This window comes from Girardinichthys multiradiatus, chromosome 20, assembly GCF_021462225.1.
Source record: "Girardinichthys multiradiatus isolate DD_20200921_A chromosome 20, DD_fGirMul_XY1, whole genome shotgun sequence".
Taxonomy (NCBI): Eukaryota; Metazoa; Chordata; class Actinopteri; order Cyprinodontiformes; family Goodeidae; genus Girardinichthys; species Girardinichthys multiradiatus.
In genome coordinates this window covers 27,648,129-27,676,020 of record NC_061812.1, presented here as the reverse complement: position 1 = coordinate 27,676,020, position 27,892 = coordinate 27,648,129, and the positions used below count along the sequence as shown (strand labels likewise).

The 27,892-nt window shown below is 43.0% G+C and overlaps 1 protein-coding gene across 3 annotated transcripts; it reads left to right on the top strand.

Moving 5' to 3' along the window:
• The first annotated feature begins 105 nt into the window (after positions 1–105).
• On the top strand, positions 106–27,678 carry fancd2 (FA complementation group D2). 3 transcript variants are annotated; one of them, XM_047346496.1, is made up of 44 exons: positions 113–378; positions 554–614; positions 1,891–2,025; positions 2,103–2,170; positions 2,263–2,369; positions 2,493–2,553; positions 2,680–2,732; positions 2,822–2,900; positions 3,009–3,133; positions 3,219–3,306; positions 5,512–5,616; positions 5,699–5,799; positions 5,900–6,011; positions 6,473–6,508; positions 6,747–6,893; positions 6,978–7,112; positions 7,570–7,701; positions 8,768–8,875; positions 8,966–9,075; positions 9,178–9,232; positions 9,662–9,781; positions 9,895–9,968; positions 10,217–10,357; positions 10,478–10,578; positions 10,661–10,776; positions 10,854–10,962; positions 11,058–11,156; positions 11,252–11,346; positions 11,416–11,571; positions 11,651–11,767; positions 12,469–12,597; positions 12,681–12,799; positions 12,886–12,996; positions 13,109–13,239; positions 13,327–13,426; positions 20,836–20,958; positions 21,405–21,498; positions 21,579–21,650; positions 23,186–23,224; positions 23,306–23,380; positions 23,662–23,736; positions 26,727–26,873; positions 26,953–27,057; positions 27,268–27,678. In XM_047346496.1, exons 2-44 carry the CDS (start codon positions 554–556, stop codon positions 27,337–27,339), a joined length of 4,338 nt encoding a protein of 1,445 aa, XP_047202452.1. In that variant the 5' UTR covers positions 113–378; the 3' UTR covers positions 27,340–27,678. The 3 variants fall into 3 exon arrangements, with proteins under 3 accessions (XP_047202453.1, XP_047202452.1, XP_047202450.1); XM_047346494.1 differs by having other exon boundaries at positions 3,009–3,142; XM_047346497.1 differs by lacking the exons at positions 26,727–26,873; positions 26,953–27,057; positions 27,268–27,678 and adding an exon at positions 24,060–24,164 and having other exon boundaries at positions 106–378; positions 3,009–3,142.
• Positions 27,679–27,892: the final 214 nt, after the last annotated feature.

Below are 27,892 nucleotides of genomic sequence, written 5' to 3'. Positions count from 1 at the left end.
GTACACCGGTTGAAGTGTGCTCCTGTCAAATTGAACCAACAGTCCAATCCCCGCCTTATAATTTACACATAATCTTTAATAAAACGCGCCCTAATCTTGAATCGTCACTAACGGTGTAACCGTTGTTGTAAACGTTTTCACGCTGAGCGACCACCTAAAACAGAAAAGTACATAGTTTAATTTTGGAAGCAGCATTTCTGGAAATTACAAGCAAGTTTAAGTCCCCTGAACTACGTTTATTTTTTTAGTTTTTGTTGCTAAGCTACACGAGTGGGAGGAGCTAGGGTTGACGTTGTGACGTGCTGCGCACATTGGCGCGGGAGTTTCTTTTGTAACGTCGTTTTGCTGCTCTTCTCTTTGACGTCGTTCCCTGGAAAAGTATGTCTTGTTATTATTATTAGCTTAATTTATGCAGTCTGCTAATAGAATAATCTTTTTATAATGTTAAGTTCGTTCGGACATCTACCTGATGTTGCCAGGTGTCATGTCTTGGTTTTACTGAAAACGCTAGCTGTTAACTGCTTTCAACACTTTTTCTTTTATAATATACCAGATGATGCGCAAAAAGCGACGTTCCTCCGTGGAAAAATTAGCAGGAGCTACTACCATCACAAGTAAGTTTCATGTAAACCCACAACTGCACGTATAAAGATGCTAGCTTTTAATTCTCAAGCTTACTTCAAAATTTTCTAGTAAACGTCTGTGTTTTTGCAATGGCATAATATGTCACAATTATTGATCCTCAAACAGTCCCCATAAAACAAAAGAAACTAAAGCATTTAAATAATTTATATATTTTTTTGGTTGATCGTTGTGTCTAGAAACTTGTATTGGTCATAAAAGACCTGATGTATAAATATGGCATAGCAAAAGGCTGTACGATAATTTTAAAAATGGGAAAGACAAGAGAACATGCTGCTCAACTAAGACAGGAAACAGTTAAAAGAAATTAATTCCTCACCTAAACTTGCCAATATTTATAACGATAATTAAAAATGTTAAAATAGTTGCAACTATAACAAACAAGTCCAGACAGACACCCATGTTTGTTTTGCCACCACTCACACTGAGGATGATAGCAATAGAAGTACCAAAAAAATGCATGGCGTTTCATAATCTGTACACTGACCTCAATTACAACCATGGTTTTTGGTCAGATTACACTTAGAGTAAGATTTTCTGCAACAAAACATCTCGGTTGATCCTGGCATCAAAGGATGGATGAACATTTGGAAAAGCAACTCAGATCCTCTTTTAAGTACAGTTGAAGATCTGTGATGCTGTGGGCTGATTATCTTCCAAAGGGCCTGGGATTTTATAGTTGCATTGAATTATCAGGAAACGTATTTCTATAAATCTAATTATGCAATACACAATATTTAACAATTAATGTCAAACACCACAATAAATTGTGATATACATAAAAAAAACAGTTTTTTATAAACGGTAATAAAATGAGTTCTCGATTAAAGAAGGGTACTGTGGCACTGTTATCCTTAATTCTTTGGTGGGCAATATTAATACCCAAAACAAAATTTTAAATAATACTCTGCTGGACTCTGCCAATAACCAACCAGTGGATCTTTACGTTGGATAATGATCCAAAACAACACAAAAATTGTTCACTTAACACAAAATCAACCCTTTTCTATTTCCAGCTCAGTCCCTTGGCCTAAATCCTACAGAGCAAACCTGTGAGGTGACTAAAATGTTTGGAAAAAATCCTCTTCATAACTATATATGCATTTTACTGTGGAAGGGTAGTAGAAGGTGTATCGTTAGAGACACGACATACAAAGGATTCTGTGTATCTTCTGTGGTTTTTCATGTTTTAACTTAAATACAGGTTTTTCATGTTATTTTATGTATTGCATTTTTTTTTTTTCATAGAGGCAAAGAAGAGTCGCAGCGCTGGTCGCCTTCCTAAAGAGGTTGCCTCAGAGGAGACAAATGAAACAGTTTTTGTGGCTTTTGTAAAAGAAGCTGGTGTCAACTTAAAACACGATGGCACATCACATGAGATCGGTAAACTCACTCCAAAGTGTAAAAACACATCACTTAACTTAAGTCAGATGCTCACCTAAATGTTCTATTGTTTTAAGCTGTTGACCAGGTAGTTTTCCAGAAGCGAATACAGCAGCAGGTGCAGAAAAGCCCCAGGTACCCTGCTGTGAGTATAATACCTGCACAGAACTTTCCTAATGTAAGAGTCAGCACCTTTACTACTGCTGCTCACATTCAGTCACCTCGTCATTAATTTAGATCCTGAAGGAGTTTATAACGGCATTGGAGACTTACATTGAGAACCCGGACAGGTTTAGGAGCTGCCTCCTTCCATGTATTCCACAACAATCTGAAGGAGACATTAGGTAATGTGTATGGAAACACCCAGGGAGGTGGGTGGTACACTCAGCAGCTTTCAGGGGGCTATACACTCATGTTTGATTTGAGTGAAGTGCAACACACCACCAAGTTTTTTCTTTTTCTTGCAGTTCTGTCAGCTCATTCCAGGAAAGCCTGCTCAGGATGTTATTGGGCATTGAAGTGCTACAGGTTTGATTTATTTGTGTGTTTCTTTTAAAAATTGTCAAAGAAAGAAGGATGTCACACTGTAAAAAATGCTTCTTTCTGCTCTGTTTGTTTTCCTGAATTTTTAATGGCTTGCAACTTTTCTTGCAGACTTTGATAATAAACACCTTACTTGAGAAACTCCCTGAATTCATGCTTGATGGGTCAGTATTTCACAAGTTCCCTTGACAACACTTCAACTATTTATTCCACATTTTTCATTATCTTTTTTGATTTGTTTTTTAAATCATAGAACTGTGGATGGAGGACTCAATATTCCTCGTATGATTATTAACCAGCTGAAATGGCTCGACAGAGTCGTGGACACAAAGGTGACATAATTGTGAATTGTTTTACTTATCGAGGTTTTAAGCAGACTGTTTGTCATCATGTATTTTGTCTGGGTGGTTAAGTGTGTTTGTTTCTCATATTTTTCGCAGGAACTTGCAGTGAAGCTTATGGAGCTGGTGTCAGTAGCACCAGTTGAGGTGCAGCGTGACATCATCACCAGTTTACCAGAGATCCTGGAAGACTCTCAGCACAATGACACAGCCAGGGAGCTCAAGTATGGAATGTAAACCTTTCATTAAAGTTTTATTATTATTGCGGTCAGCCTGCAGTTTGGAGGTTTTCATCTCTTGTCTTTTCAGTACTTTACTTCAGGAGAACACTCAGCTGACGGTCCCCATTCTGGATGCCCTCTCCAGTCTTAACCTCTCATCGTCATTACTTACAGAGGTACAGAAACTCAAAAATTTGCTGGCACCCTCAGTTAAGATGTATAAAAAGCCTTAAAATAAATTCTTTATTGCAGTGGCATAATCCTACCTTTAATTTGAGTACATTTATTAAGTGGGGGAAAAAACAGACTTTAATAGACCTTTTTTGTTAATGCACAATTATTGGCAACCCCTAACATTTAGCGATGCACCGATCAGACTTTTCTGAGTGCCTCAAAATGTATACATTTGGTTGATGCATTTATAGACTGGGCATGATGGGATTGCTTAGTTTTGACGCATTTTTTAATTTGATAGTTGATGTTGCAGGCCTGCTTCTCCTCTGAAGGCCTTGGAAACCTTATTAAAGTTCACAGCAATATGTACTTTCTGACATAAGAGAACATTTTGACTAACAAATAAGGTCACTGTAAAAAAAACTGAAGAGTCTGAACTGAGTCCCAGATCAGCACAGTCCTCAAATTGAAAATGTGCGGGGTGGGCTGAAGAGAAAAGAGCCCAACAGAGGATCTAGGGAGATCCCTCTCCCCAGAAGACTAAGGGCCTGATCTTGAAAGATCCAAATAGCGGGTGCTAATTTGAGCGTACAAAAAAATAAATTGCACGTGCAATAAGTGGGCACGTTGTGTGCGATCTTCAAAGATTGTAATGATTAACAGGTGTAAAACAGGTGCTGACCGCCCTTTTTAAATGAGGAAATTGCATGTGCTACTGGCTGGAACAAGAAGAAAAGCAAATAGATCCTCTTCTGTGTTGCTTGAAATATGCAGGGATTATTACGCTGCATCATTATAAATGATCCAGTTGCTGATTTTTTCCTTCTGTTCCGTTCGGCCCTTGTTTTTCTGGACTGTTACAGTTAGTTAACTTTGGTTGTGCTACTAACAGCAGGTTTGTCATCTGCTCTGACGAGATTATTTCTCTTACCTTGCTCAACGTAACTCGCAACAAATCAATATTAACAATATAAAAGACAAATATGTCTGTTAATTAATTTGTCTCCCTTGATCTTTTAATTCTCACCGGGTTTGAAGAGTTCGGAGTTTATCATAAACAGCGTCAATATTTAAGCCTGAACGTAATATTAGCAACATAAAAAGATGTTGTAGGAGTTGACAATCTGTATATTATAGCTTTGTTAATTTTAAAACATAGCATCACTGTCCTGAAAAAAAGTTAATTTGAACATTTATGTACGTAAAAAATAAATTATTTTCCACTGATTTTACTGAATTGGTTTTGTTTTACCAATATTTTAACGATATACAATGTGTTTGATTGTTTAAATTGTTTATTGGTGACATGATCAGGTTTGTGTGCGTTCAGCAGATGATCATTGACAGCGATGTTACGCTGGAATGATGTTGAATGAAGTGTTGCAAGGAGTCTTACCTCAGGAGAAATATCATGGCTTTTGTTTGTGATTGGCTCCAAATCAGAGCTTAGATAATCCTACATAGAATCCTCTATTCTCATCTATTTTTAATATTTTTATTTTTGACAACCCAAATTGGTTGGCACATGTACAGAGGATTCCTGTCATCTGTCATTCTTTCTATGCCTCCTTCTGGCCAAAGCCACAGCAGACCTTTTTGCGTCCCAGTTAGCACTTGCATTTCAAACGTGCTAAATCCACACGCAAAAATTGTACCCGCAAACCATTTCAGGCTTTGAAAATCGCATTACGGGTGGTAAGGGATGACATTTGCATATCCTCCTCCCATGAATTTGTGCGTTTGGGTCATTATAATTTGTTTTGCATATTCATGAAGGCAGACACGCTAAAACGTTTGCGCCCGCAGTTCCGCCGAGTTTGCATACGCATTCCGATTACCACCTCGTTTGTAGATCAGCTTTGCTGACGCAAACAGGTTTGCATACGGTTCTGTACACACAAAACCTTTGAAGATCAGACCCTAAAAGCTTTTCCTAGAGTTTAACAAAATTGTTACAGCAGCTGTACCACCGGTGATTTTGTTGAAAACAATTATTTCTTAACATTTTCTTTTCCTCACTGAATGAATTTAGTCCATTTTAAGTTGGATTTTCCTGTCACGTCCAGTATGAAATTTTATTACAGAAGAATTTATTTTATGGCTTTTTACACAGCCAGTGGCGCCAATTAATGTATCCAGTACCGTACAGCTTTAAGCTTATCCACACACATCACTGCACTCTGACTGGTCATTGTTCTCTGTCTCAGGTCCGCGAGGCAGTTATGGCCACACTCGCCGCTGTCCAACTGGAGGACCTACCCGTTGTAGTCAAGTTCATCTTGCATTCTGTCTCAGCCTCAGATGCATCTGAGGTCAGATATTAAGTCATATCCATAGCGTTTCACTCTTTGGCGTTAGTTATTTTGAATGCAACACGCATTTGTCTGCCTTCAGGTGGTGAGTAATCTGCATAAAAAGCTGGAACTGGAGCAGTGCATTCTACCTCCAGTGCTGCAGGCCTCACAAAGCAGCATCAAGAGCAAATCAGCAGCGGGGTAAGAAACAACTGGGTTCAGCTCTGCTACTGCTTGATATCAAAACATTTGTTTGGACTGGCTCAGGAAGTTCCTGGTTCTGTTTTTCTTTTTGCTTTAGATCTACTTCTACAGCTACGCCCGGCAGCAGTCAGGATAGCATTATGTTGATACTGGACTGCATCAAGTCAGCGGTCCGGTTCCAGAAAACTATTTCTGAGGCTTGGCTCAAGGTTTGTTAATAATCTGTGTGGAAAACTTTTTAAAATCTTTTTAATTAAAGAAGGCCCTGGGTTTGAGTCTTTTGCCTGGTCTTTTTGCTTGGAGTTTGCATGTTCTCTGAATGCATGTGTGGGTTCCTCCCACTGTCCAAAAACATGCATGTTAGGTTAACTGGCCTCTTTAGATTGCCTGTAGAAGGTGAGAGTGCGAGATAAGCGGGTATAGACGCTGGATGCATAGGTGGATGGTTAAGTGCATAAATGGCAGAAGAGCAAAAAAAATTGGTGTTAGACAAAAGTAAACGTATAAAAAATGTCTCTGTCATAATAAAACACATTATTTTTTTTTAGATTTAATGGAGCTGTAAGATTTTTCAGTTCCTCTGTTTTTCAACAGTTTTTGAACCTGGTTTGTAAACAGCTGCCTTTTTTACCTTCACTGCTGTTGACTTAACTTTTTGTTTGGTCACCAGGCAATAGAAGCAGTGGATGAAGTTAAAAACCACAAGGTGAGTGCAGTTGAGTTCTGAAAAACTAATGGACTCCAGTCTGTTTTCAGCTACAAAACCCACACAGGTTCTTCCAGTTTGGAAAAATCTTGTCTTGTTTGTCCTTCATTTACATTGTTCCCTTTGTAGATCTGTTGATCTTGCCGGGTTAAACTCTACGTACACCTATATTAGGAATGCTATTTTTACATGTTGAGTTTGGATTTCTCTACCAATAATGTCCGTGCCACCATATTAGGTTTTAGATCTGCTCCTGCTCTTCATCCTCCACTGCACCAACGCCAACCAGAGTCGCCGGGGGGCGGAGAGAGTTCTGAAGCTCAAAGTGAGGACCGGACTCATCCAGGAGGCTCTGCTGCAGAAAACCTTCAGGGACTACTCTCAGGTGGGTCAGTCTGTAAACACACAAGCCTGCAGAGCAACGTTACCGCCCTCTAGCCTTTTTACTCTGTAATTGTTGTATTTCCAGGTCATGCGCGGGTACTTCCCCTCCATCCTGGCTCTTGCCCAGAGTTTGTTGCGCTCCCCTGATCCCTGCGTGGTGCCTTTTGGTGGGCACATGTACCGACACTCTTTCACTGAGTTTGACTCTTACTGCCAGCAGGTGGGGTTGTTATTCATTTTAGGCCAGTATTTTATATCTAAAAGCCTTACAGGGGTGTTGGTCATTGTGTAACAGCCTTGGAGACATTTTGTACCAGCTTTGACACAGACAATTTGAAGTAATGTTCACTCCAAGAAGTGTTATCTGAAAGCAGCAGGTCATTTACATTTGTCGATGGTTTGAAGGTTGTTTTTTTTCTTTTCTTTTTTTACATCCTTTCAAACAGGATCCGAACATAATTAGATGGAAATTGAGGTGCAGAACAAAGTTTTCATAAAATATATACTTAAACACTTGTACAAAGAGAGTACATGGCTATGAAACTGGTTGCTGAAAGTAAAATATAGAAGCAGGAATGGGGAAAATGGCAGTGAGTGAGCATGAAATGTGGGTACGAATTGCCAAAGAGGCAAACTAAATCGGGGGATTTTAATCTGCCCTGTATTGTGTTTTACAGGAGGTTGTTGGATCTCTTGTGACCCATGTGTGCAGTGGTGTTGGTGGGGAGGTAGACGTGGCCCTGGAGCTGCTCTGCACTCTTGTTATGGAAAAACCTTCAGAAATGGCTCTCTATTGTGTTTTTGTGAAGGTAAATGGATGCACAGCTTTACCCTTCCCTCCCCATGTATAACGGTTATTCAAACTGTCGTTCTTTCTCTAGTTATAAAAAAAAAATAGGAATGAAACGTTAATCCATGTCTTTGTCTCTAGCCGACTGGATGCGCAATTTACTTACCTACCAAACAACTCAACTGATTAAAACTTCTGTAGCTGGACTACTAACCAGAACCGAGTACAGTTCAGTTTTAGCTGCTCTGTTCTGTCTTCCTGGTATTTTCAGAACTGATTTATATTCCTCATCCTTAGATTTTGAGAACTTTATGGTCCTGACCCAACTTACATCACAGACTCTTGATAACATTTACTGCCAGTTTACTTGCTCCAACTCACTCTAAACTGAATTTTGGGAGAATAGCTCAATGAATATTTTAAAAAATACTTTTAAATGGGTCTTTCTACATGGAGTTTGCATGTTCTCCCTGTGCATGCGTGAGTTCTCACCGGGTACTCCGGCTTCCTCCCACAGTCAAAAGACATGCCTGTTAGGTTAATTGGTTTCTCTAAATTGCCCTTAGGTGTGTGAATGAGTGTGTGCTTGGTTGTCTGTGTGTTGCCCTGCGATGGACTGGCGATCTGTCCAGGGTGTACCCCGCCTCTCACCCATAGACTGCTGGAGATAGGCACCAGCTCCCCCGCAACCTACTATGGAATAAGCGGTAGAAAATGAATGAATGAACTTTTAATGGTATTTTTCTTTTTCTTTTCACTTTTAAAGCCACCACATTAGACTATATTAACATTTGCAAATTTAGCAAATGTAGCCGTATTTTATTTAAATTTTTATTTAAATGATTTTTATTAGAATTTTTATAAGATTTTTGAGAAATTATTTCTATTGAACTTACAGTGGTGATTTTATATTATTTTAGTTTAAAGACTTGATGTTTGTGGCTTTCATGTAAACCGTTCTGCACAAAGCAACAAACATGAAAGGTGTTATAGAAATGAACACTTCCCTAACCAACGATTCTGCAGTTTATTAAAGTTGCTCATCTGTTGGTTTACATTTTAACCGGTCAGTTTCTTTGACAAAGGGGATCTTGGACTACATGGAGAATCTCACCCCCCAGCAGATCAGAAGACTCTTCCATCTTTTGAGCAGGCTGGCATTTGGGCAGCAGCAGCAAGGATCACACATCCAGGTGCATATTCATGCATTTTTGGTTGTCCGAACTTCTCTGTATCGGTCTTTCTCCATAAGTCCAATCTTCTGAATCTGTCTCGTCCTGCAGGACGACATGCACATAGTGATCCGTAAGCAGCTCTCCAGCACCGTGCCAAAGTACAAGCGCATAGGCATCATTGGTGCTGTGATGATTGTCGGCAGCATGGGAGCCTCGATGTAATACATCAGATAAGCTTTATGTCTGGGTCTTTCATTTAATTCATATTTTTTGTCATTTTTATCTCACATGTTCCATGTTGCACTCTATTCAAATCTAAGGCCTAAAGGGAAGCAATCGCAGAGCGGCTCTTTGTCCCAGGAAACGTTAAGACAGGTATCCGTGACATAATAAAAATAAACAATATGTGTTTAATTTTCTAAATTTAAACACTATTGCTCTTTTACTTACTCCTGCTTCCTTGTATTTTTTTTTGCCCTATTATTTTTTTTTTTTAACTCAGCAATATTTCTGCTACTGGGTATTACAGAAAATAAGTCAATCTAGTGTCTTTTCTACATGCACCTGTTGCTGTGGTATCTACAAAGACTATTATTACAACGCAGCTGATCTAAGCTTCTTCCTTTTGCTTGTATAGAAATCTCCACACATAGTGGCAGCATGTTTTAGCTCTGCCCCAGCTCTGGTTACACCATCAGTGTGTGATGAAGAAATCAGATCTAACAGCTTTGTGAAATGGTTTGAGTTTATTTGACTTGTTGCTGTAATGTAGAACGTTTTTGCCTTTCTTTTTCCAACTTGCAGGTGACGGCTCTGCTGGAGCTGGTGAAGTCGAGCAGTGAAAGCTCTCCTGAGGCAGCAGCTCTGTACTACGATGAACTGGCCAACCTGATCTGGAGTTCTGCACTGGACCCACAGGTGCAGGTGTGTCTCAGCACAACCAAAAGGGCACATTTGAATATACTTTTGAAACATTATTAAGATTAGGCAATCTCACAAACAAGCATTTCATGCAGTCTGTCTTCCATGTTTTGAAGGAAATGATCGGAATGAGTGTCCTGGATGACTTCCAGGATGATTTTGTAGTGGACCTTGGACCAGATATAAAAGGGTTAGTTCTTGGCAGCTAAAGACATAAAAATGTAATTTTACTGTATACCTTCACATTTAGTCATGCAAGTCAGTTAGATAGCACTGTTCAAATATATAAATATGTTTTTTTTGATTAAAGTAATTCCTACAGAGTTGTAAACGCTACCTGGAAAAGTATAAAACTTGATTTAACAGTCTTCCGTCCACCCACCCACCTAGCCCCCTGCTCCGTGGTTAAATTGGCTTATAATCCTTTCTTTGTTTCAGGTCCTTTCCCCTTCCAGCCTGTGCCATGTACAACCTCGAGGAGGAGAGTCAGGGATGCATCGCCATCAACCTGTTGCCTTTATTGGCCGAGGACACCCAAAACAAAGCAGAGCAGCAATCTCAAATTGGGAAACAACAAAAGTCAGTGACAGTCGGTGATTATATCATTTAAACTGGATTCTTCTGTTTTATGGTACCCATAGCAGCAAATGTGACCATGGCTGCTAATATGTTGCATTCATTTCCTTGTGTCTTTTACAGACGTGTGTCCCCTCTCTGTTTATCTCCCTTTTTTCGCCTCCTGAGGCTTTGTGAAGAGAAACGGCATCAGGGAGATCTAGAAGAGATTGGTGCCCTCTTGGGTGAGGAAAATGAGAAGCGAGAAGTTCATAGCTTTAAAACGATTTCTTCCTTTCTTCTGTGTTTACATTCTCTTCATCGCAGGGTGTCCGCTGATCCTGACAAACATGGATGTAGTGGACAAAGTTGAAAGCCTGTCAAAAGCTGAGAGGGAGTTCCTCTGTTCTTTGCTGTTTCACACCATCAACTGGTTCCGAGAGGTAACTGCAGGTTAAAATAAAGGAAAAAATCATCAGCGTATTTAAGAAATAAATGTGGCTGAGGCTTGTTTTCACAGGTCGTGAATGGATTCTGCAAACAGAAAGAAACAGACATAAAGATGAAGGTGATGACTCGTCTGCAGAACATCACTTTTCTGCAGACGCTGTTGGAGAGGGCTCTCGCAGGTGGGCTGTTTTAGTTATTCCAATATCTTATTTAAAATCCCTCCAATTGGCCACGAACTGCCAGTTTTCCTAATTAGCTTTTCTCCTGTTTTCAGGAAGTCCCGGTTACATTCCACCTGTTTCAAACTTCGACGGAGAAACTACAGATGGGATAGGGTCAGGTTTTGGTGTTCCTGTGAACAAGACAAAAAAAGGAAATTAATCCCACAAATGTTTGTCTTTAGCTGGTATAATTACTTTTAATGTACTATTTTAACTTGTATCTGTTTAACTCTCATGTGCTACTTAGATGGAACAGGGAAAAAGAGAAAGGCTCCTGGTAAGAGTGCTCCAGAAGGAGTCTCTCAGCCAGAGGAGGTGACCGAAGCAGACGAAACTCAGCAGGTAATATCTTTTATCTCGTTTAATTCTGTTTAAAGCAAGTAAACATGCTTAAAATCAAATGTTCTGCAGGAGCAGCTGGAAAAGGACAAGGAGAAAGAGATCCGGCCTGGTGTCAGCTTGACGGCATACAGACCCTTTTTCAGAGAGCTGGATATGGAGGTTCTCAGTGTTCTGCAGTGTGGTTTGCTGTCACGTTCGTTGTTAGACTCAGAGCTCAACACTAAGGTTGGGTTTTGAATCATTGATGTAATCCTGGTTTGGCTTTACTGCATTTAACCTTAACACCTGCATGATATTATTTAAGGTTCGAGAGGAGGTCCTGCTGGGCCCCACTGAACTGGTCTTCCTGTTAGACGACATGTTGCACAAACTGGAGTTCAGTCTTACAGCCGCCCCAGCCAAGAGAGCTCCTTTCCTAAAGGTACAGACTAAATGCAAGTATTTTCAAAATGATAAGGAGATTAAATGTATTTGAAGGTAAGAAAAGGAACGACCCAAAGTTTATTGCCGAAAGTAAAAACAAATAAAACTTTTATCACTTCTTACTTTGTGTATGGAGGTTTTAAAGGTTTACCTGCTCATTGAAGGGATTTTACCCTTTTCCTTGTCTCAGTGCCCTAGGGCCCTGCTTCACATTCGATTAAGACCACCCAAATGTCTGCAGGATCTCAGTTTTCTGTTTGAATATTTCTAAATCCTGTCAAATTCAGAGAATGTCGTTTCAGTGTGAAGGCAAGCATGACCCTACTGCATTCTTAATGTTTGGCAAATCCTGCTGCTCTTCTAGGGATTGGATGTCAAATCTGCACTAAGACGTTTCGTCACATCTGTGAAACATCCCTATAATTATCAGAGGATTTTGCTGCGTCATTATAAGTTTCAGCTTTGCTGTAGAGGAGGAAACTCCTGCAGCGTTTTCATCAGACCCTGCAGAGACCCTACGTGTTCAGGCTGATTTTCATGTGGATGTGTGGTCTTAGTCCTGTGTGAAGGAGGGCTAAGTGGGGTTTTTGTCTCAACCAGTTCGCTACACTGTTAGAAGAAACATTGAGTTAGTTACAAATCTATAAAACTGTAATAACAGAAACATATACTTTTATAATAATAAGTTTCTTTTTGTAGGTGAGGGCTGATAAAACTGTGGGATTCTCACATCTACAACAGAGGAGTATAAAAGACATTGCCTCCTACTGCGTTCAGCTGCTGCCTTCCCTCTGCACACACCTGGAAAACTGCCATAATCATTTTCAGGTACAAAATCCCTGGATTCTCGTGTTTTGTGTCATGTCCTTTCATTCTGTTAAAACCTGTTGTATGCATGAACCCATTTACAGACTCTGCTGTCTGAGAACAATGGCGTTGTGGATGGACCTTCAACAGATGTGGAGGAGCACCAGATAATGTCATCAGGTTACCAGCTGCTCCTGCAGATCCTGAACACCACCTTCAGTTGGTGAGAGAATATTGAGTGTAAGTGCAGCGTACCTCGTCGACCATTTTGTGGGTTGTTGAGCTGTTTTTATAATTGGGATCTGTCAGGTCTGGATTCAGCCAGCCGGGACAGCGGATGTTATTGAAGAAGGCTCTGGGAGTTTTGGCTGGACGACTTAAAGAAGGGGGTCCTGAACTGACCATAGAGCAGCTTGTAAAGTGGGTTCCAATTTTTCCAAGCCAGAGATGACCGTCTGTGTACAGTTTTTTTGTTTTATTTACGTCTCTGTGTTGAGATCCTAAATGTTGATATTTGTTCCTGCTCTCCTAGCGACAGTTTTGAGTACCTGCTGAACTTCCGCAGCACGATGCCGAGCCTGAGCACAGCTCTGAGTCTCTCCCAGCTTCTGTCAACTCTGTCAGAGAAGGGAGGAAAACCTGGTGCCTACAGAGAGCAGACTGGTGAGGCTGATATAGAAACCTTACATTAATCTTCTGCTCTACCATCTAGCGATATATGATGAAACTGGTCTGATGTTCGCCTCACAGCTTCTCTTGCACGTCGTTTCCTGAGCCAGAGTTGGGTGACAGCTAGCGGAGAGAGAGAGCGAGGCAGCAAATTCAACGAAGCACTTTACACTCTCCTTAGGTAGGTCTGCATCACACAAAATAAAAAAACTCTGCATGTACAGGTCCTTCTCAAAATATTAGCATATTGTGATAAACTTCATTATTTTCCATAATGTCATGATGAAAATTTAACATTCATATATTTTAGATTCATTGCACACTAACTGAAATATTTCAGGTCTTTTATTGTCTTAATACAGATGATTTTGGCATACAGCTCATAAAAACCCAAAATTCCTATCTCACAAAATTAGCATATCATTAAAAGGGTCTCTAAACGAGCTATGAACCTAATCATCTGAATCGTTGGTTACGTACTGTAACCCCAGATTCTATGAGTATAGGCGCAGCCCTTTAAGGCTATCGCTAGTGGGTTTATCCCTTCGCGCGCAGCGCAGCACTGAAAGCTTTAGTCCACGCCCACCTGCTGTGTGGGCCCCACCCCGGTCCGTATAAATTACGGTGAGACCGGGCAAACGGCTCCCAAATAGCTTTTTCTTCAGCCATTCAGGGACCAGTGAGGCCCAGAGCTTAAAGGGCTGCGCCTATACTCATAGAATCTGGGGTTACAGTACAGAACCAACCTTCTATTTCGTATAGGCTTCGCCCTTTAAGGCTATCGCTAGTGGGTTAAAGGCGAAGCAGGATGTAGTCTATGCCTCACTGGGTCCATCCAGACCATAACTGAACATCTGCTTGCCTAATGACAACAAAAAATCAGCCTTCTGAATGCGTCATGACGCACTCCAAGCGTCCTGCGCATCACAATGACCAGAGAAGAATATCTCTGGTCAAGGAAAAAAGGCTGTAATAACAGACCTGCTGCTGTAATTGGAAAACGAAGGTTACGAACTGTAACAGTGTAACGATGAGCAGAGCAGGTAAAACATCTCCATGAGGAAACGTGGAGACAGATCAGCGGCTGGATCATGCGTAATGATGCAGCAGAACAACCTCGTGTGCCACAGACAACACAGCAAAGGAGAATAACCTCTGTTCACATGGAGGCTTAATGAAATACAGCCGCAGTGACAATAACATCATAAGTCACGATCAGTGGCTGATAATAATATTACGACACCCTGCGTCTGCATGCAGGAAGGGTGACTCAATAATACATGCAACGAAATAACAGTCATTCTGTCAGAACCCTGAGAACAGAATGAGTCATGGAGAAACCTGACACATCTCGCAGGTAGAAACGAATAAATGAGCATGGAGATGACCATGAGGCTGCTGTGCAGATGTCCTCCACTGTCATTCCTCCATGCAGAGCCGTGGAGGATGAAATCCCCCTGATTGAATGAGCTCTGAGATTCTCTGGAGGATCCAATCCAGAGGAAATATAAGCCTGTGAAATAGCCTCACACAGCCAATGTGAGAGGCGCTGGACACATAGAGGACGTCCTGCAGAGTTTTCTCTGTAATGCACGAAGAGACTTTTAGGTGTAAAAGCAGGGTTAGGACGCAGCACAGCTGAGCTGCCGTCGGCTCGTATTCTGAGACATGAAGGAGCGACAGAGAGAGCAGATAAATCGCTCACTCTCTTCGCAGATGTCAGAGCTAACAGCAGGGCTGTTTTAAAAGACAGAAGTTTTAGTGGAGCCTGATCTAAGGGCTCAAATGGGGCTTTAACCAGTGCGCGCAGGACGAGCGCTAAATCCCACTGAGGGACTAGGGGGCGTGACACGGGTCTGTGTCTACGTACACCCCGAAGAAAACGCTTCATCAGCGGATGGTTAAAGACCGTCCTGTCACCAAAACCCTCATGACAGGAGGAAATAGCTGCAGCATAAGTTTTAATGGTGCTGAAAGCTAAATTTCTGTTCATCAGCTGCTGGAGGAATGACAGCACGCAGCCTAATGGACATGAAAAAGGCTCCACGTCTTTCTCTACGCACCAGCGCTGAAAAGCTGCCCACTTTGATGCGTATGACGCTGTGGTAGAGGGGGCTCGTGCACCCTGAATCGTGCGCACCACATCATGCGGGAGACCCAGCCTTTCTAAGCGCTCCCGTTCAGCGGCCAGACCCAGAGACGTTGACCTAACTCTGGGAAGCTCCTGATCGCCCCTCCCGCCTGGAGGAGTGCATCCTCTCTCCACGACAGCTGCCACGGGCGACCTGACACCAGCTGCTGCAGGCTCGGAAACCATGGCGCGCTTTTGCGCTCTGGGGCTACGAGAATCACTGAGAGCTGTTCCTCTCGGATTCGGTCCAGGGGCTGCGGGATCAGCGGAACTGGTGGAAAGGCATAAAGGAGCGTTTTCGGCCACGGGCTGTGAGCAAAGGCGTCCACTCCTAACGGTGGATCCTCCCGTGGGCTCAGTGAGAACCACAGCTGACATTGTGTGTTCTCCCGTGTGGCGAAAAGATCCACTGCTGCTTTCCCAAATCTGTTCCAGATCTGAACAATCAGCTCGGGGTGGAGACTCCAGTCCCCGGGACGAGGACCACCTCTGGACATGATGTCCGCTCCTCTGTTCAGGACGCCGGGGATGTACACTGCTCTGATGAAGAGCAGGTTCATGCGCGCCCAGCACAGCAGCCGCCTGGAAATGTTTAACAGCTGAGCCGAGCGCACACCTCCCTGGCGATTTATGTAGGCTGCTGCCACTCTGTTGTCTGTGTGGATCAGAACATGCTGAACATGATCCCGCAGCAGAGGAGCAAAATGCTGTGTCACCTTCCACACTGTGAGAAGCTCCAGCACGTTTATGTGGAGAGACATGTGGTCTGGCCACTGTGCTCCCACCGCCTGAGACTGACACGTTCCTCCCCATCCCGACAGGGATGCGTCTGTGAACACTGAGACGTGTGACGCTGGTGTGCTGAGGGGAACTCCCTCTGACAGGATGCGGGGATTTCCCCAGTGGGCCAGGTCGGGTCCCACTGAAGGAGGGACTGAGATCATCCGCCTCTTCTGATGCACAGGATCTATGTGCAGGCGGATGAACCATCTCTGAAGACGTCTCATATGAAGCAGACCCAGCGGAACAACCACGTGAGCCGCTGACATCATTCCCAGTAACCGCATAAGTGACAGAGCTGTCACTAAGCTGTGAGGTTTGACACAGAGGAGAAGCGCTGACAGCGCGTCTGCTCTCGGCTGAGAGAGCCGGGCTCTCATTGTGGCTGAGTTTAACTCCACCCCCAGATAAACGATCATCCGGGATGGGAAAACAGAACTTTTTTCCCAGTTTATTGAAAACCCCAGGACTGTCAGATGTGCGGCCAGCTTCTTTGTCTGTACCGCTGCCTCCTCTCTGGACCGAGCCAGCAAAAGCAGGTCGTCCAGATAATAGAGGATTCTCATCCCTGCCGAGCGCAGCGGCTCCAACGCCGTCTCCACACATTTGGAGAACGTGCGTGGGGCGAGAGAGTAACCGAACGGCAGGCGGTTGTATTGATATGAGATCCCCTGATAAGCGAAATGCAGATATTTGAGGTGTTTCGGGATGATGGGGATGTGAAAATAAGCATCCTTCAGATCTATGGAGGTGAACCAGTCGTTCTGGTGAACATTTTTCATCGCCTGTCTGACTGTCAGCATGTGGAAACGTCTCTCCATGATCGCTTTGTTGAACAGGGACAGATCGAGAATCGGTCTCATTCCTCCTGTTTTCTTGGGAACCAGAAAATACCGGGAATAAAACCCCGTGTTTTCCTCTCCGCGAGGAACCCTGGAAATGACGTTTTTTATCAGGAGTTCCTGCAGTTCTGACATGAGAACGGAGCTCTGCTCCGGTGAGGACAGGACTGTCTCCAAAATCCCTCTGAACGGTGGGGCTGGAGACAGGAACTGCAGCGTGTAACCTCTGCTGATCAGTCTGTCCATCCACCTGTCCAGGGAACATACGCGTCGCCACTCTGAGTAGTGCTCTGAGAGCGGGCGCGCATTTATCTGTGGTGCCGTGGTGCTCATGAATACGAGCCAGGCTAAAGCCCCTTCCGCCGTTACCCGACTCGGATTCTGATCGGAGGTAACCCATGGGGGGCTCGGATCGAAAGGGCTGTAAACCAGCCTCACCAGGGGGATATTCACCAAGGCTCGCAGCACGGTGTTGAGTGGGGGCATCACTGATGCGCCGCTTCGTGGGGAGCTGCTGTTGTTCATCCTCTGTGATCTCACCCACTGACAGTTGGGGAGGATAGGAGGGAGAAGGCAGCGAGCGGAGCTCTACCGGAGCAGCATAGGATGCTCTCGTGGAGTCATGCTTAGAAACTGTGAGATCGTGGAGCCCCTTAAACGGCCGTTTAAAAGGGGCCGTCTCATTAGGAGTGGGGAATGTGTGTGAGGGAAACGCAGCGAGATCGTACGATCTGGCTGAGCTGGAATAAAACGGAAAATTGCTCTTAGAGAAATTTATGTGTTTTATTTCAAAACAATCAGTAGTTTTACACACATCCCCCCCCCACCAGTCATTTTTTAAATCTCCGCCGTGGCTCCTGCGGAGGGTTGGACGAGGCGCACGCCAACTGCCGACCTCTGCGCTGCTGCTGTGGCCGAGTAGACGGAGCAGTGGGCGAAGGAACTCGGGGAGCTGCGGCAGCGGCCGTGGAGCGTCTCTGCTGCTGACGCTGATCACGGCGGTCCCGCCAGCGGCCGATGGTGTGGGACGACCGGAAGCCATGTCTCCTGACCCGCTCAAGTTCCTCTTGAGAGGTTTGCATCTGGCTCAGCAAGGACTGGAAATGAGGACCGAACAATCCGTCCGGACTGATCGGTCCCTCCAGTAACTCCCTCTTAAAATCCTCAGGGATGGAGGAGGAGAGCCGAAGCCACATCTGTCGCTGCAGCAAAGTCTCCCAGGCAGCGATGCGGGAGGAGCACACAGCCGACGCCGCACAGAGGTTGAGGATGGTGTCTGCTAGGTTGCAAAATTCCTCCACATCCTCCGGAGGCAGCTCCATCTCCCGAGCCTTCTTAGAGATGGTGTAGGCCAGGAAGGCGGTGTTGTTGGTCGCTGCAGCGACCTGAGCGGCACATTGGTGGGAGCGATCAGTCAGCCTGGCCATGATCTGATCGCTGGAGGAGGGGGGCACAGGCCGTTGTCCGATGCGCCGGGCCGACCGAACCCCAAAAACCATCGACAGACTGGGCTCTAGAGCGGGAACTGGGGGACCAAACCGGATCTCGGCGAGTCGAATGAGCTGGGGCGAATTTTCCCGCCAGGTCATCAGTCGGCAGCTGGGCTAGAGGCGTGGGAACAGGGACACCTTTAGCCTCAGCTACTTTGGCGATGATGTCCGGCAGCGCGCTAACAAGTGCGCCCATCGCCGGAAATGGGGTGGTCGCCAACATCAGGAGGCCCTGAGCCTGGACTGATTTAGTATCTGCCTCCGCGTCCTCCGTCCGGAGGAAGGGAGTGGAGACATCAGTCGCTGTCTCTGGGGAGGAAACGTCCGATTCCCGCCCAACACCAAAGATGTCCAATGCATCGAGGGAGCATTGGTCCGCTACTGGGAATTCCCCTTCTAGCGGGGAGAAAATGGCTAGACGCCGCCGCTTCTCCTCCTGAGGCAGACGCCTGCAGGAAGGGCAGGTGGACTGTGGGGTCAAGGCCAGGCTTGCATGATCTGGACCGAGGCAGCCCTCGCAGATGGCATGCAGGTCGTAGGACATGATGTAGCCTGTTTTGCAAGCCGGGCAAAGGCGGATAGTGCCAACGTTAGCCATGGTTCTACTTGTTATAGTGCTGTTAAGCTGTTCGCTGAAGAAAAATGGGAGCCGTTTGTCCGGTCTCACCGTAATTTATACGGACCGGGGTGGGGCCCACACAGCAGGTGGGCGTGGACTAAAGTTTTCAGTGCTGCGCTGCGTGCGAAGGGATAAACCCACTAGCGATAGCCTTAGAGGGCGAAGCCTATACAAAATAGAACAACGAGTTAACTCTAAACACCTGCAAAAGATTCCTGAGGCCTTTAAAACTCCCAGCCTGGTTCATCACTCAAAACCCCAATCATGGGTAAGACTGCCGACCTGACTGCTGTCCAGAAGACCACTATTGACACCCTCAAGCAAGAGGGTAAGACACAGAAAGAAATTTCTGAACGAATAGGCTGTTCCCAGAGTGCTGTATCAAGGCACCTCAGTGGGAAGTCTGTGGGAAGGAAAAAGTGTGGCAGAAAACGCTGCACAACGAGAAGAGGTGACCGGACCCTGAGGAAGATTGTGGAGAAGGGCCGATTCCAGACCTTGGGGGACCTGCGGAAGCAGTGGACTGAGTCTGGAGTAGAAACATCCAGAGCCACCGTGCACAGGCGTGTGCAGGAAATGGGCTACAGGTGCCGCATTCCCCAGGTCAAGCCACTTTTGAACCAGAAACAGCGGCAGAAGCGCCTGACCTGGGCTACAGAGAAGCAGCACTGGACTGTTGCTCAGTGGTCCAAAGTATTTTTTTTTGATGAAAACAAATTCTGCATGTCATTCAGAAATCAAGGTGCCAGAGTCTGGAGGAAGACTGGGGAGAAGGAAATGCCAAAATGCCAGAAGTCCAGTGTCAAGTACCCACAGTCAGTGATGGTCTGGGGTGCCGTGTCAGCTGCTGGTGTTGGTCCACTGTGTTTTATCAAGGGCAGGGTCAATGCAGCTAGCTATCAGGAGATTTTGGACCACTTCATGCTTCCATCTGCTGAAAAACTTTATGGAGATGAAGATTTCATTTTTCAGCACGACCTGGCACCTGCTCACAGTGCCAAAACCACTGGTAAATGGTTTACTGACCATGGTATCACTGTGCTCAATTGGCCTGCCAACTCTCCTGACCTGAACCCCATAGAGAATCTGTGGGATATTGTGAAGAGAACGTTGAGAGACTCAAGACCCAACACTCTGGATGAGCTAAAGGCCGCTATCGAAGCATCCTGGGCCTCCATAAGACCTCAGCAGTGCCACAGGCTGATTGCCTCCATGCCACGCCGCATTGAAGCAGTCATTTCTGCAAAAGGATTCCCGACCAAGTATTGAGTGCATAACTGTACATGATTATTTGAAGGTTGACGTTTTTTGTATTAAAAACACTTTTCTTTTATTGGTCGGATGAAATATGCTAATTTTGTGAGATAGAAATTTTGGGTTTTCATGAGCTGTATGCCAAAATCATCCGTATTAAGACAATAAAAGACCTGGAATATTTCAGTTAGTGTGCAATGAATCTAAAATATATGAATGTTAAATTTTCATCATGACATTATGGAAAATAATGAACTTTATCACAATATGCTAATATTTTGAGAAGGACCTGTATTTTGTGCAGTCTACTTTGTGAATCCCACACAGAATTGAACAAAGCTCATGCAAGATAGTTGCATAAAATGAAGGAGATTGCATTCATCTGTGAACTCCCTCCGATTTTTACATGTATTTTCTCACCTTTTTTCAATGTATTGTGTATTTTTTATAATGTGTATCTCTCTCACTCATCAGCATCTACCTGGAGCATGTCGACGATGTTTTGAAGGCAGTGGAGGAAATAGCCGGAGAAGGAATCACTGAGCTGATCAATGCATCCAAAGATGAGAGCTCTGCATCCTGGCCCACTCTGAACAGGTGAATCCTTTAAACTAATTCTCATTCACTGAAATAGATTGGTTATGTTTTCTGCTTTGGAAGTTAGAGTAGCACTTGAGAGAGCACTGAGTCAGTCCCATAAAATGCAGCTGCAATCAGTTTATTTACCAGCATCATAAAAACTTTAAATTCCTTTATTTTGAGGCGACTGTGGCTCAGTAGGAAGAGTAGTCGTCTTGCAATCAGAAGGTTGTGGGTTCGATTCCAGCTTCCTCCTGCCATATGTCGATGTGCCCCTGGGCAAGGCACTTAACCTCAAGTTGCCTATCGATCTGCGTATTGGTGTATGAATGTGTGAGTGCGATTGGGTGAATGTGGCGCTAGTGTAAAGCGCTTTGAGCGGTCTGTATGACTGGAAAAGCGTTATATAAGTTCAGTCCATTTACCATTTATTTTCCACTCCATTACCTCCTTGTTCTCTGTAGGCAGACATTCCTGGTTTTCTACAAAGTTTTGATGGCTGAGCTGGAGAAAGCTGCCAGGAGGATTCCTGCTGGTAAAATGAGCGACAGCTCTGAGGTCAGACTCCTGCTGCCTGTTCCCCTGTTTGTGTCATGTGTTTTAAAGAGTAAGATGGAAAGAATCTGTCCATCTTTTAGGCTCAAAGTGAGAAACTGCTGATATGGAACCTGGCTGTCAGAGACTTTCACATCCTAGTCAACCTGGTGAAGGTAGATCACCTGCACTTGTGATCATAAAGCTGTAAACCTCTACATTTGTAGTTAGATGCACACATAAGCTCAATATGGACATGAATGTCATTCATCTGGGGCTTTTAATGCTTTTAAGGTTGTTTTTAAAACTGATTTAACTTCAATCAGTTTTAAAAACAAGAACAAGGTGTACAGGTTTGATTCTAATGTGGATTTTCTTCAATACATATAAAGTCAAAGTTATACATCATACCCGGCTGTAGTAAGTTAGGGGGAAAAACATGCCTTTGTGGTCGTCAACAACCTTGTGCATAATTCTTGCTGGATATTTGAGCTCTGTTTTGTTTCTTCAAATGTATTTATTTCCTGACATTGAGCTAGCTTTTGAAATAAGTCCAAAGATTTTTATTAGGGTCAGGCTTGTTGGGGGTTGTTGTCAAGTTAGAACTCCCCAGCTTTCAACCATGTGCAACAAACTATCCCCCTCAGATGAGAAATAAATGGTTTAGGTGTTTAATAACATCCACTAAGGCCTGTCATGAAATGGACGCTATTAAAACAACAGTTCCCTTGTTCACAGTGAAGTAGGTTTACATCACTATTGGATGAGAAGGTGTTGATCAAAAAAGAAGCGCCGGTTTTGAAATTAACACGGAAAACCCAAATTTCCTTGTGGAGAAATTGTTTATGGTCAGTTGAAACAAAGATTGAGCTGTGGAGAATTATGTTTGGGGTGGGGTTCAAAATGAGGCTTTAAAAGCTAAGATCACTGTACTAACTGTCAGGCAAGTTGGTGGCAGCATCATCCTGCGGGGCCATTTTGCCGCCAGTGGTACTAGTACATTGCACAAAGTGAGTAGAATACCAAAGGAGAACTACCTCCAAATACACCTCAGATCAACAGCTGGATGGCTGAAATGTTTTCCACAGCTGAGTGTTCCAACAGGACAATGGTCACAAAAACGCAGCAGAACTGGTTTTTGATTGATACAACACAGTAACATTAACCCTGACCTGAACCCTAGTAGATGATTATGGGCTGTAATTAAAGGATGCCAATCAGTTTAAATTACCTGTAATATTTCTACGAGGAAGTGGAGTCAGATATCCAGCCAGATGGAGGCCAGAACCTTGTTGAGGACCACAAAAAGCTTTTGGTTTCTCTGCAACTTGCTAAGAGATATTGATCCAAATATTAGTTAGGGCCAAAATTACATATGCAATATTACATGCAATATTTCAAAATTGTGCTGCCAGTTCTTGTTTTAAAAATGATTGCAGCTTTATGTTGTTTAATTATTCCACCCTGGAAGAAAGAATATTTAAAAAAATCATCAAAACCCCCAAATTAATGTAACATTCATGGCAATGGTGAGTGGTTGTAAACTGTTGACTGGAACAGACTTTAACCATTAAACTAAACTACCATGTTTCTATATTTTTCAATGTTTAGATTTAAATTGAGTGTTCTAAGTGAAATTTAATTATTTCTAATTGTTGTCACCCATTTCTTTTGTAAATTTCAAAGCTTTTGTCCTTTGATTGTTTTGTAGGTGTTTGATTCCAGGCCAGTACTTAATGTATCCTTGAAGGTGAGTTTATTCGGCTTTTTTGTGATGAATATTCACTGCTGTTGTTACTCTGTTAACTGAAAACATGGTTTCTGTCACTAGTTTGGGCGCCTTTTTCTGGAGTCATTTCTGAAACTGGGAATGCCGCTGCTGGACTACAGTTTCAAGAGGCACAAGGTACACAAAGAAGAACCTTACAGCATAAGCCAGTGTTATGTTTAGCATTTTTTCTCATTGCTGCTTGTTGAACAAGTGTTTCAAAAAACAATCCCACGTCCAAAAGTATTCAGAAGTGTCACAAAAGATTTTCAGGTTTATTCCTGAACATATCAAGTCCCTCTATGGGTGCATGATCTCTGCCAGCGACTACAATATAGGCTTGAGTTGGTCCTATAGCCTTGCTGAAAACTGAAGAATATCTCTGTGTATGAACACTGTGTACAAATTGTATTTTAAAGGAAGATGTCCAGAGTTTGCTGAAGACCTTCCAGCTCAGCACTCGGCAGCTCCACCACATGTGTGGCCATTCCAAGGTAGCAACAGATTTATTTTTTTACTCATTCTGTGTTAATTTTTTAAGCTATGATGCATTATGCAAAACTGGCAACAGGAAACCTTCATGTTGACATGGAGAAGAGCCTGCACTTCAACTTTGACTATAACCTACAACAGTTGGCCTTACAGGGCCAGTCAGGACGTTTACATGCACTCATCCTAGACATAAATGTCTTTTAATGAAGCATCTGAATTGTTCCTTTCAGGGGTGGAATGATAACACATCATTTCAAGGAAGTTTAAAAGCAAGAAGTAGTTGCACAAGTCTGAATGTGATGCAGATTTTCTTTAATCCACACAGGGTCCAGACTATCGGGCACAAATATACATACGCCCCACTAATATTTGGCTGAACGTGCCTTAACAAGTTTCAGAGAGACAAGAAACGTTTTGTAACCATTCTAAGGTAATTATGGCTGGATATTTGAACTCTTTTTAGAAATGGTAGGTCTCTTTTCAAATGTTGCATTCCTGGCACAGATCAGGGCCCGTATTCACAAAGAAATCCTAAGACTAAAAGGAGCTCCAAGTGACGTCATTCTAAGAAAAAATGGAGAAATTCTCGAATTTTTCTTAGAATTTTCCCTCGGTGAGATCAAAGTGATTCACTAAGCATCTTAGGCCTTAATAGAGCTCCTAACGTGAGGAAATGTTAAGAGTAGTGAGGAGGATTTTTAGAGTGTCTTAAGCAGAGGCGATGATGGAAAGACAAAGAGAAAGAAGAGATATTCTCCGAACAATGAACAGCAGTGAATAAATGAAACGCTACCGGCTCGATCGTGCAGGGATCCATCCCCTTAATAGTCAAGTAAATGAGAACATAAACTTCTATAACAATCATACAATTAATAACATACAGATAAGATAAACTTTATCATCCTCCTAGGGGGAAATTAAATTGTTTCAGCAGCAGGTTAGATTAACGGTGCACCTCTAGTAAGGTAATATTAGGAAGGATAAATAAATAAATAATAGAAACAATAATGAATAACCATGAATAAAAAGTGAAAAATATACAGACAATATAGTAGAGAAGAATTGAAATATTATTTAAATACCAAATATGCTTTCAAACAAAAATATTTGGAAAATGTCAGGGAAATTGTCAGGGTGGTTTCTGGGCTTTGTTAACCAGGCTGGTGGCAGATGGGAAAAAACTGTTCTTGTGGCGTGAGGTTTTGGTCCGGATGGACCGCAGCCTCCTGCCAGAGGGGAGAGTCTCAAAGAGTCTGTGACCGGGGTGGGAGGGATCAGCCAGAATCTTCCCTGCCCGCTTCAGGGTCCTGGAGGTGTACAGTTCCTGGAGCGACAGTAGACTGCAGCCAATCACCTTCTCAGCAGACCGAATGACACGCTGCAGCCTGCCCTTATCCTTGGCTGTAGCAGCGGCGTACCAGATGGTGATGGAGGAGGTGAGGATGGACTCAATGATGGCTGTGTAGAAGTGCACCATCATAGTCTTTGGCAGGTTGAATTTCTTCAGCCGCCGCAGGAAGAACATCCTCTGCTGGGCTTTCTTGATGAGGGAGCTGATGTTTGGCTCCCACTTGAGATCCTGGAATCAATAGGAATCTCTGTCCTCTCCTGGCTCAGAGTTGCTCTCGGCAACGAAGTGAATCACTCTTAAACTTTCCTTGGCAGGAAATTTCAGGCTAAGATAGGAGCTCTTAGAGAGGACTCTGAGAATCTTTGAAAATACAGGTCCTGACTATTAATCATAATCCATACATTTCCAACAGGATTGAAGTCAAGGTCATTCCAGAAGCTTAATGTTTGCCTGCTTTATCTGCCCTAAAGCCAGTTGTGTTGTGCATTTGGGATCATTGTCCTGTTGGTTCATTGTGTTCAACCTTCAACCACGTAGTTATTTAGTGGAGATGAAGTTTAGGATTTGGATGCAAAGTCATTATTTGTCTACTCTATCCACATTTTGCAATGCACCAGTCCCACTTGATGCTACCAACACAATAACTTTTCCAAAAATTATTTTCTATCTTGTGCCCAGTTGCTCCATCTTTGTCTCTTCTGACCATTAAACCTTTTCTCCAGAAGTCATTCAGCTTATTCCTGTAGGCAGCTGCACATTTCAGTCATGCGTGAAGGTGTTATTTATTTATTTTTTTCTTTTATCAGAACCCTCTTAGTCCGTTATTGTTAAATTCACTTTACTGTGGACAGTGAGTCGTGTTCTACCTGCTTTGTTCAGCAGCTCCTACTCAGTCCTGCCTTTTCTCGTTTTAAAAGCAAAGTTCGTACATTTCTTAACTTATCTTATGTTGTAATTTCCTCTTACAGTGCAGCCTCTTATTACTTATTTTATTATTATATTTAACTTTGTGTGAATCTGCGTGCTTCCATTTGCTGCTGGCACCCCTGAATTTCCCTACTGAGGGACAGTAAAGGATTATTCTATTCTATTCTATTCTTCTTGGGCTGCTCCTTCAGTTTGAGGGAAATGTTTGGATCAGACAGTTGAAACCTGGACACAACAATGTTCTAGCAGGACAATAATCCCAAACACAAACCAAAGCTGGTTTTGGATGAATAACCGCTTCTTGAATGAACTCTCCAATGCCCTGACCTTAACCTTATTTGTAATGAATGAACTACAATTAAAAACTGGGTCGGTACCAGGAAAATACCAAATTTAAATTAGTTATAAATTTCTGATAGGAACAGTGGTTAAATATCTAGCCATAATCATCCTAGGACCTTGTTGATGGCTACTAAAAGTGGTTTCTTCACAGCTGTTTTTAAAACAGTTGGGGTGTATGAATACATTTGAGCCTGTATGTAAACTTTAGAGAAAAGTTGCATTGAATTCACATTTGTGCATCTAACTCGCACTTTAAAAGTGTTGTTTTATCATTCCACCATGGGAAAAAAGAGCATTTCAAATAAATCACTGACATTCACATCCATGTTGAGTGTGTGCAAACAGCTGACCAGCACATCTAAATGTTCTTAGATTCACCAGGATACCAGCTTAACTAATCATGTACCAGCTGTGAAGAAGAGCCTGGAGCTGTTTGTGTACAGAGTGAAAGCCATGCTGACGCTCAACAACTGCCAGGAGGCCTTTTGGATGGGAAACCTGAAGAATCGGAACCTAAAGGTTACACATGGTTAACGTTTTATCTGTCAGTGCATTCTGATTCACAAGCTCTAAAATAATTAAATGATGCACCTTGCAGGGTGAAGAAATTCTTTCTCAGAGATCACAAGGAAGTGATGACGACGATGAGGAAGAGGAGGGGAATCGGGGATTACCGCTACCACGGGAACAGTCAGATGATGAGGTACCTGCCATTTAAAGAAATGGATTCAGATAGACTGTGTTTCATCAGTCTATCCATCCATCTGTTGTCTATACCCGCTTGTCTGTCCATTAAACAGGAGGCGGGGTATAGCCTGGACAGGTCGCCAGTCCATCACAGGGCAACATAGAGACACAAAGGACAGACAATTATTCACTCACTCACTTAATGTTGTCATTTTTCCTCCTGCAGGGTCAGGAAAGCGATTCTGAGGAAACAACCAAGAACACCAGAATGGACGACAGTTCAGAGGACTCTGATTAATACTTAGAACTATGTAAACAGATGATTTCTTGTTTGTTTTATTTCATTGTAAGAATCTCATTTACACATTAACCTTTTTTCCGTGTTGAAGAGATTTAATAGTAATATTTAACCTATTAAATGTTAATTGGAAAATGGGGCTGATAAAAATCAGCAATACACATATTTAATAATAGTTTTTATTATTTTGAGGCAGTAACATTCTGAACACTTTAAAGATTTCAATGGATGTATCTGTGCATCTTAATAGTGTCTAAGCCCAATAAAGGGCTGCTGTTTCTGTATGTTCTGAATAAAATGTTGTATTTGTAAGCAAATAAATAACAGAATACACAATAATTCAATTTACTTTGTTAACACTGTTAAACATAAAAACCTCTACATAATTCCTAAATTACGTAATGCTATTATCTGCTTTGAAACTAAGCAATCTGATGGATTGGTTTCTTATTTTAACGTAATTATTTTATTTTATTATATTTTACAAAAAAGGAATGATCAGGCTTGGAAAAAAAGAAATCCCTAATGAGAGGTAGCTTTGAAACTATTAATT

Bases quoted from the DNA above. Each gene is read 5' to 3' on its own strand.
- fancd2 (XM_047346494.1), top strand. From the start codon at position 554: ATGATGCGCAAAAAGCGACGTTCCTCCGTGGAAAAATTAGCAGGAGCT. The intron at 2,554-2,679 runs GTTTGATTTATT...CTTTTCTTGCAG, and splicing joins TGGGCATTGAAGTGCTACAG to ACTTTGATAATAAACACCTT. The intron at 7,113-7,569 runs GTGGGGTTGTTA...TGTGTTTTACAG, and splicing joins TTGACTCTTACTGCCAGCAG to GAGGTTGTTGGATCTCTTGT.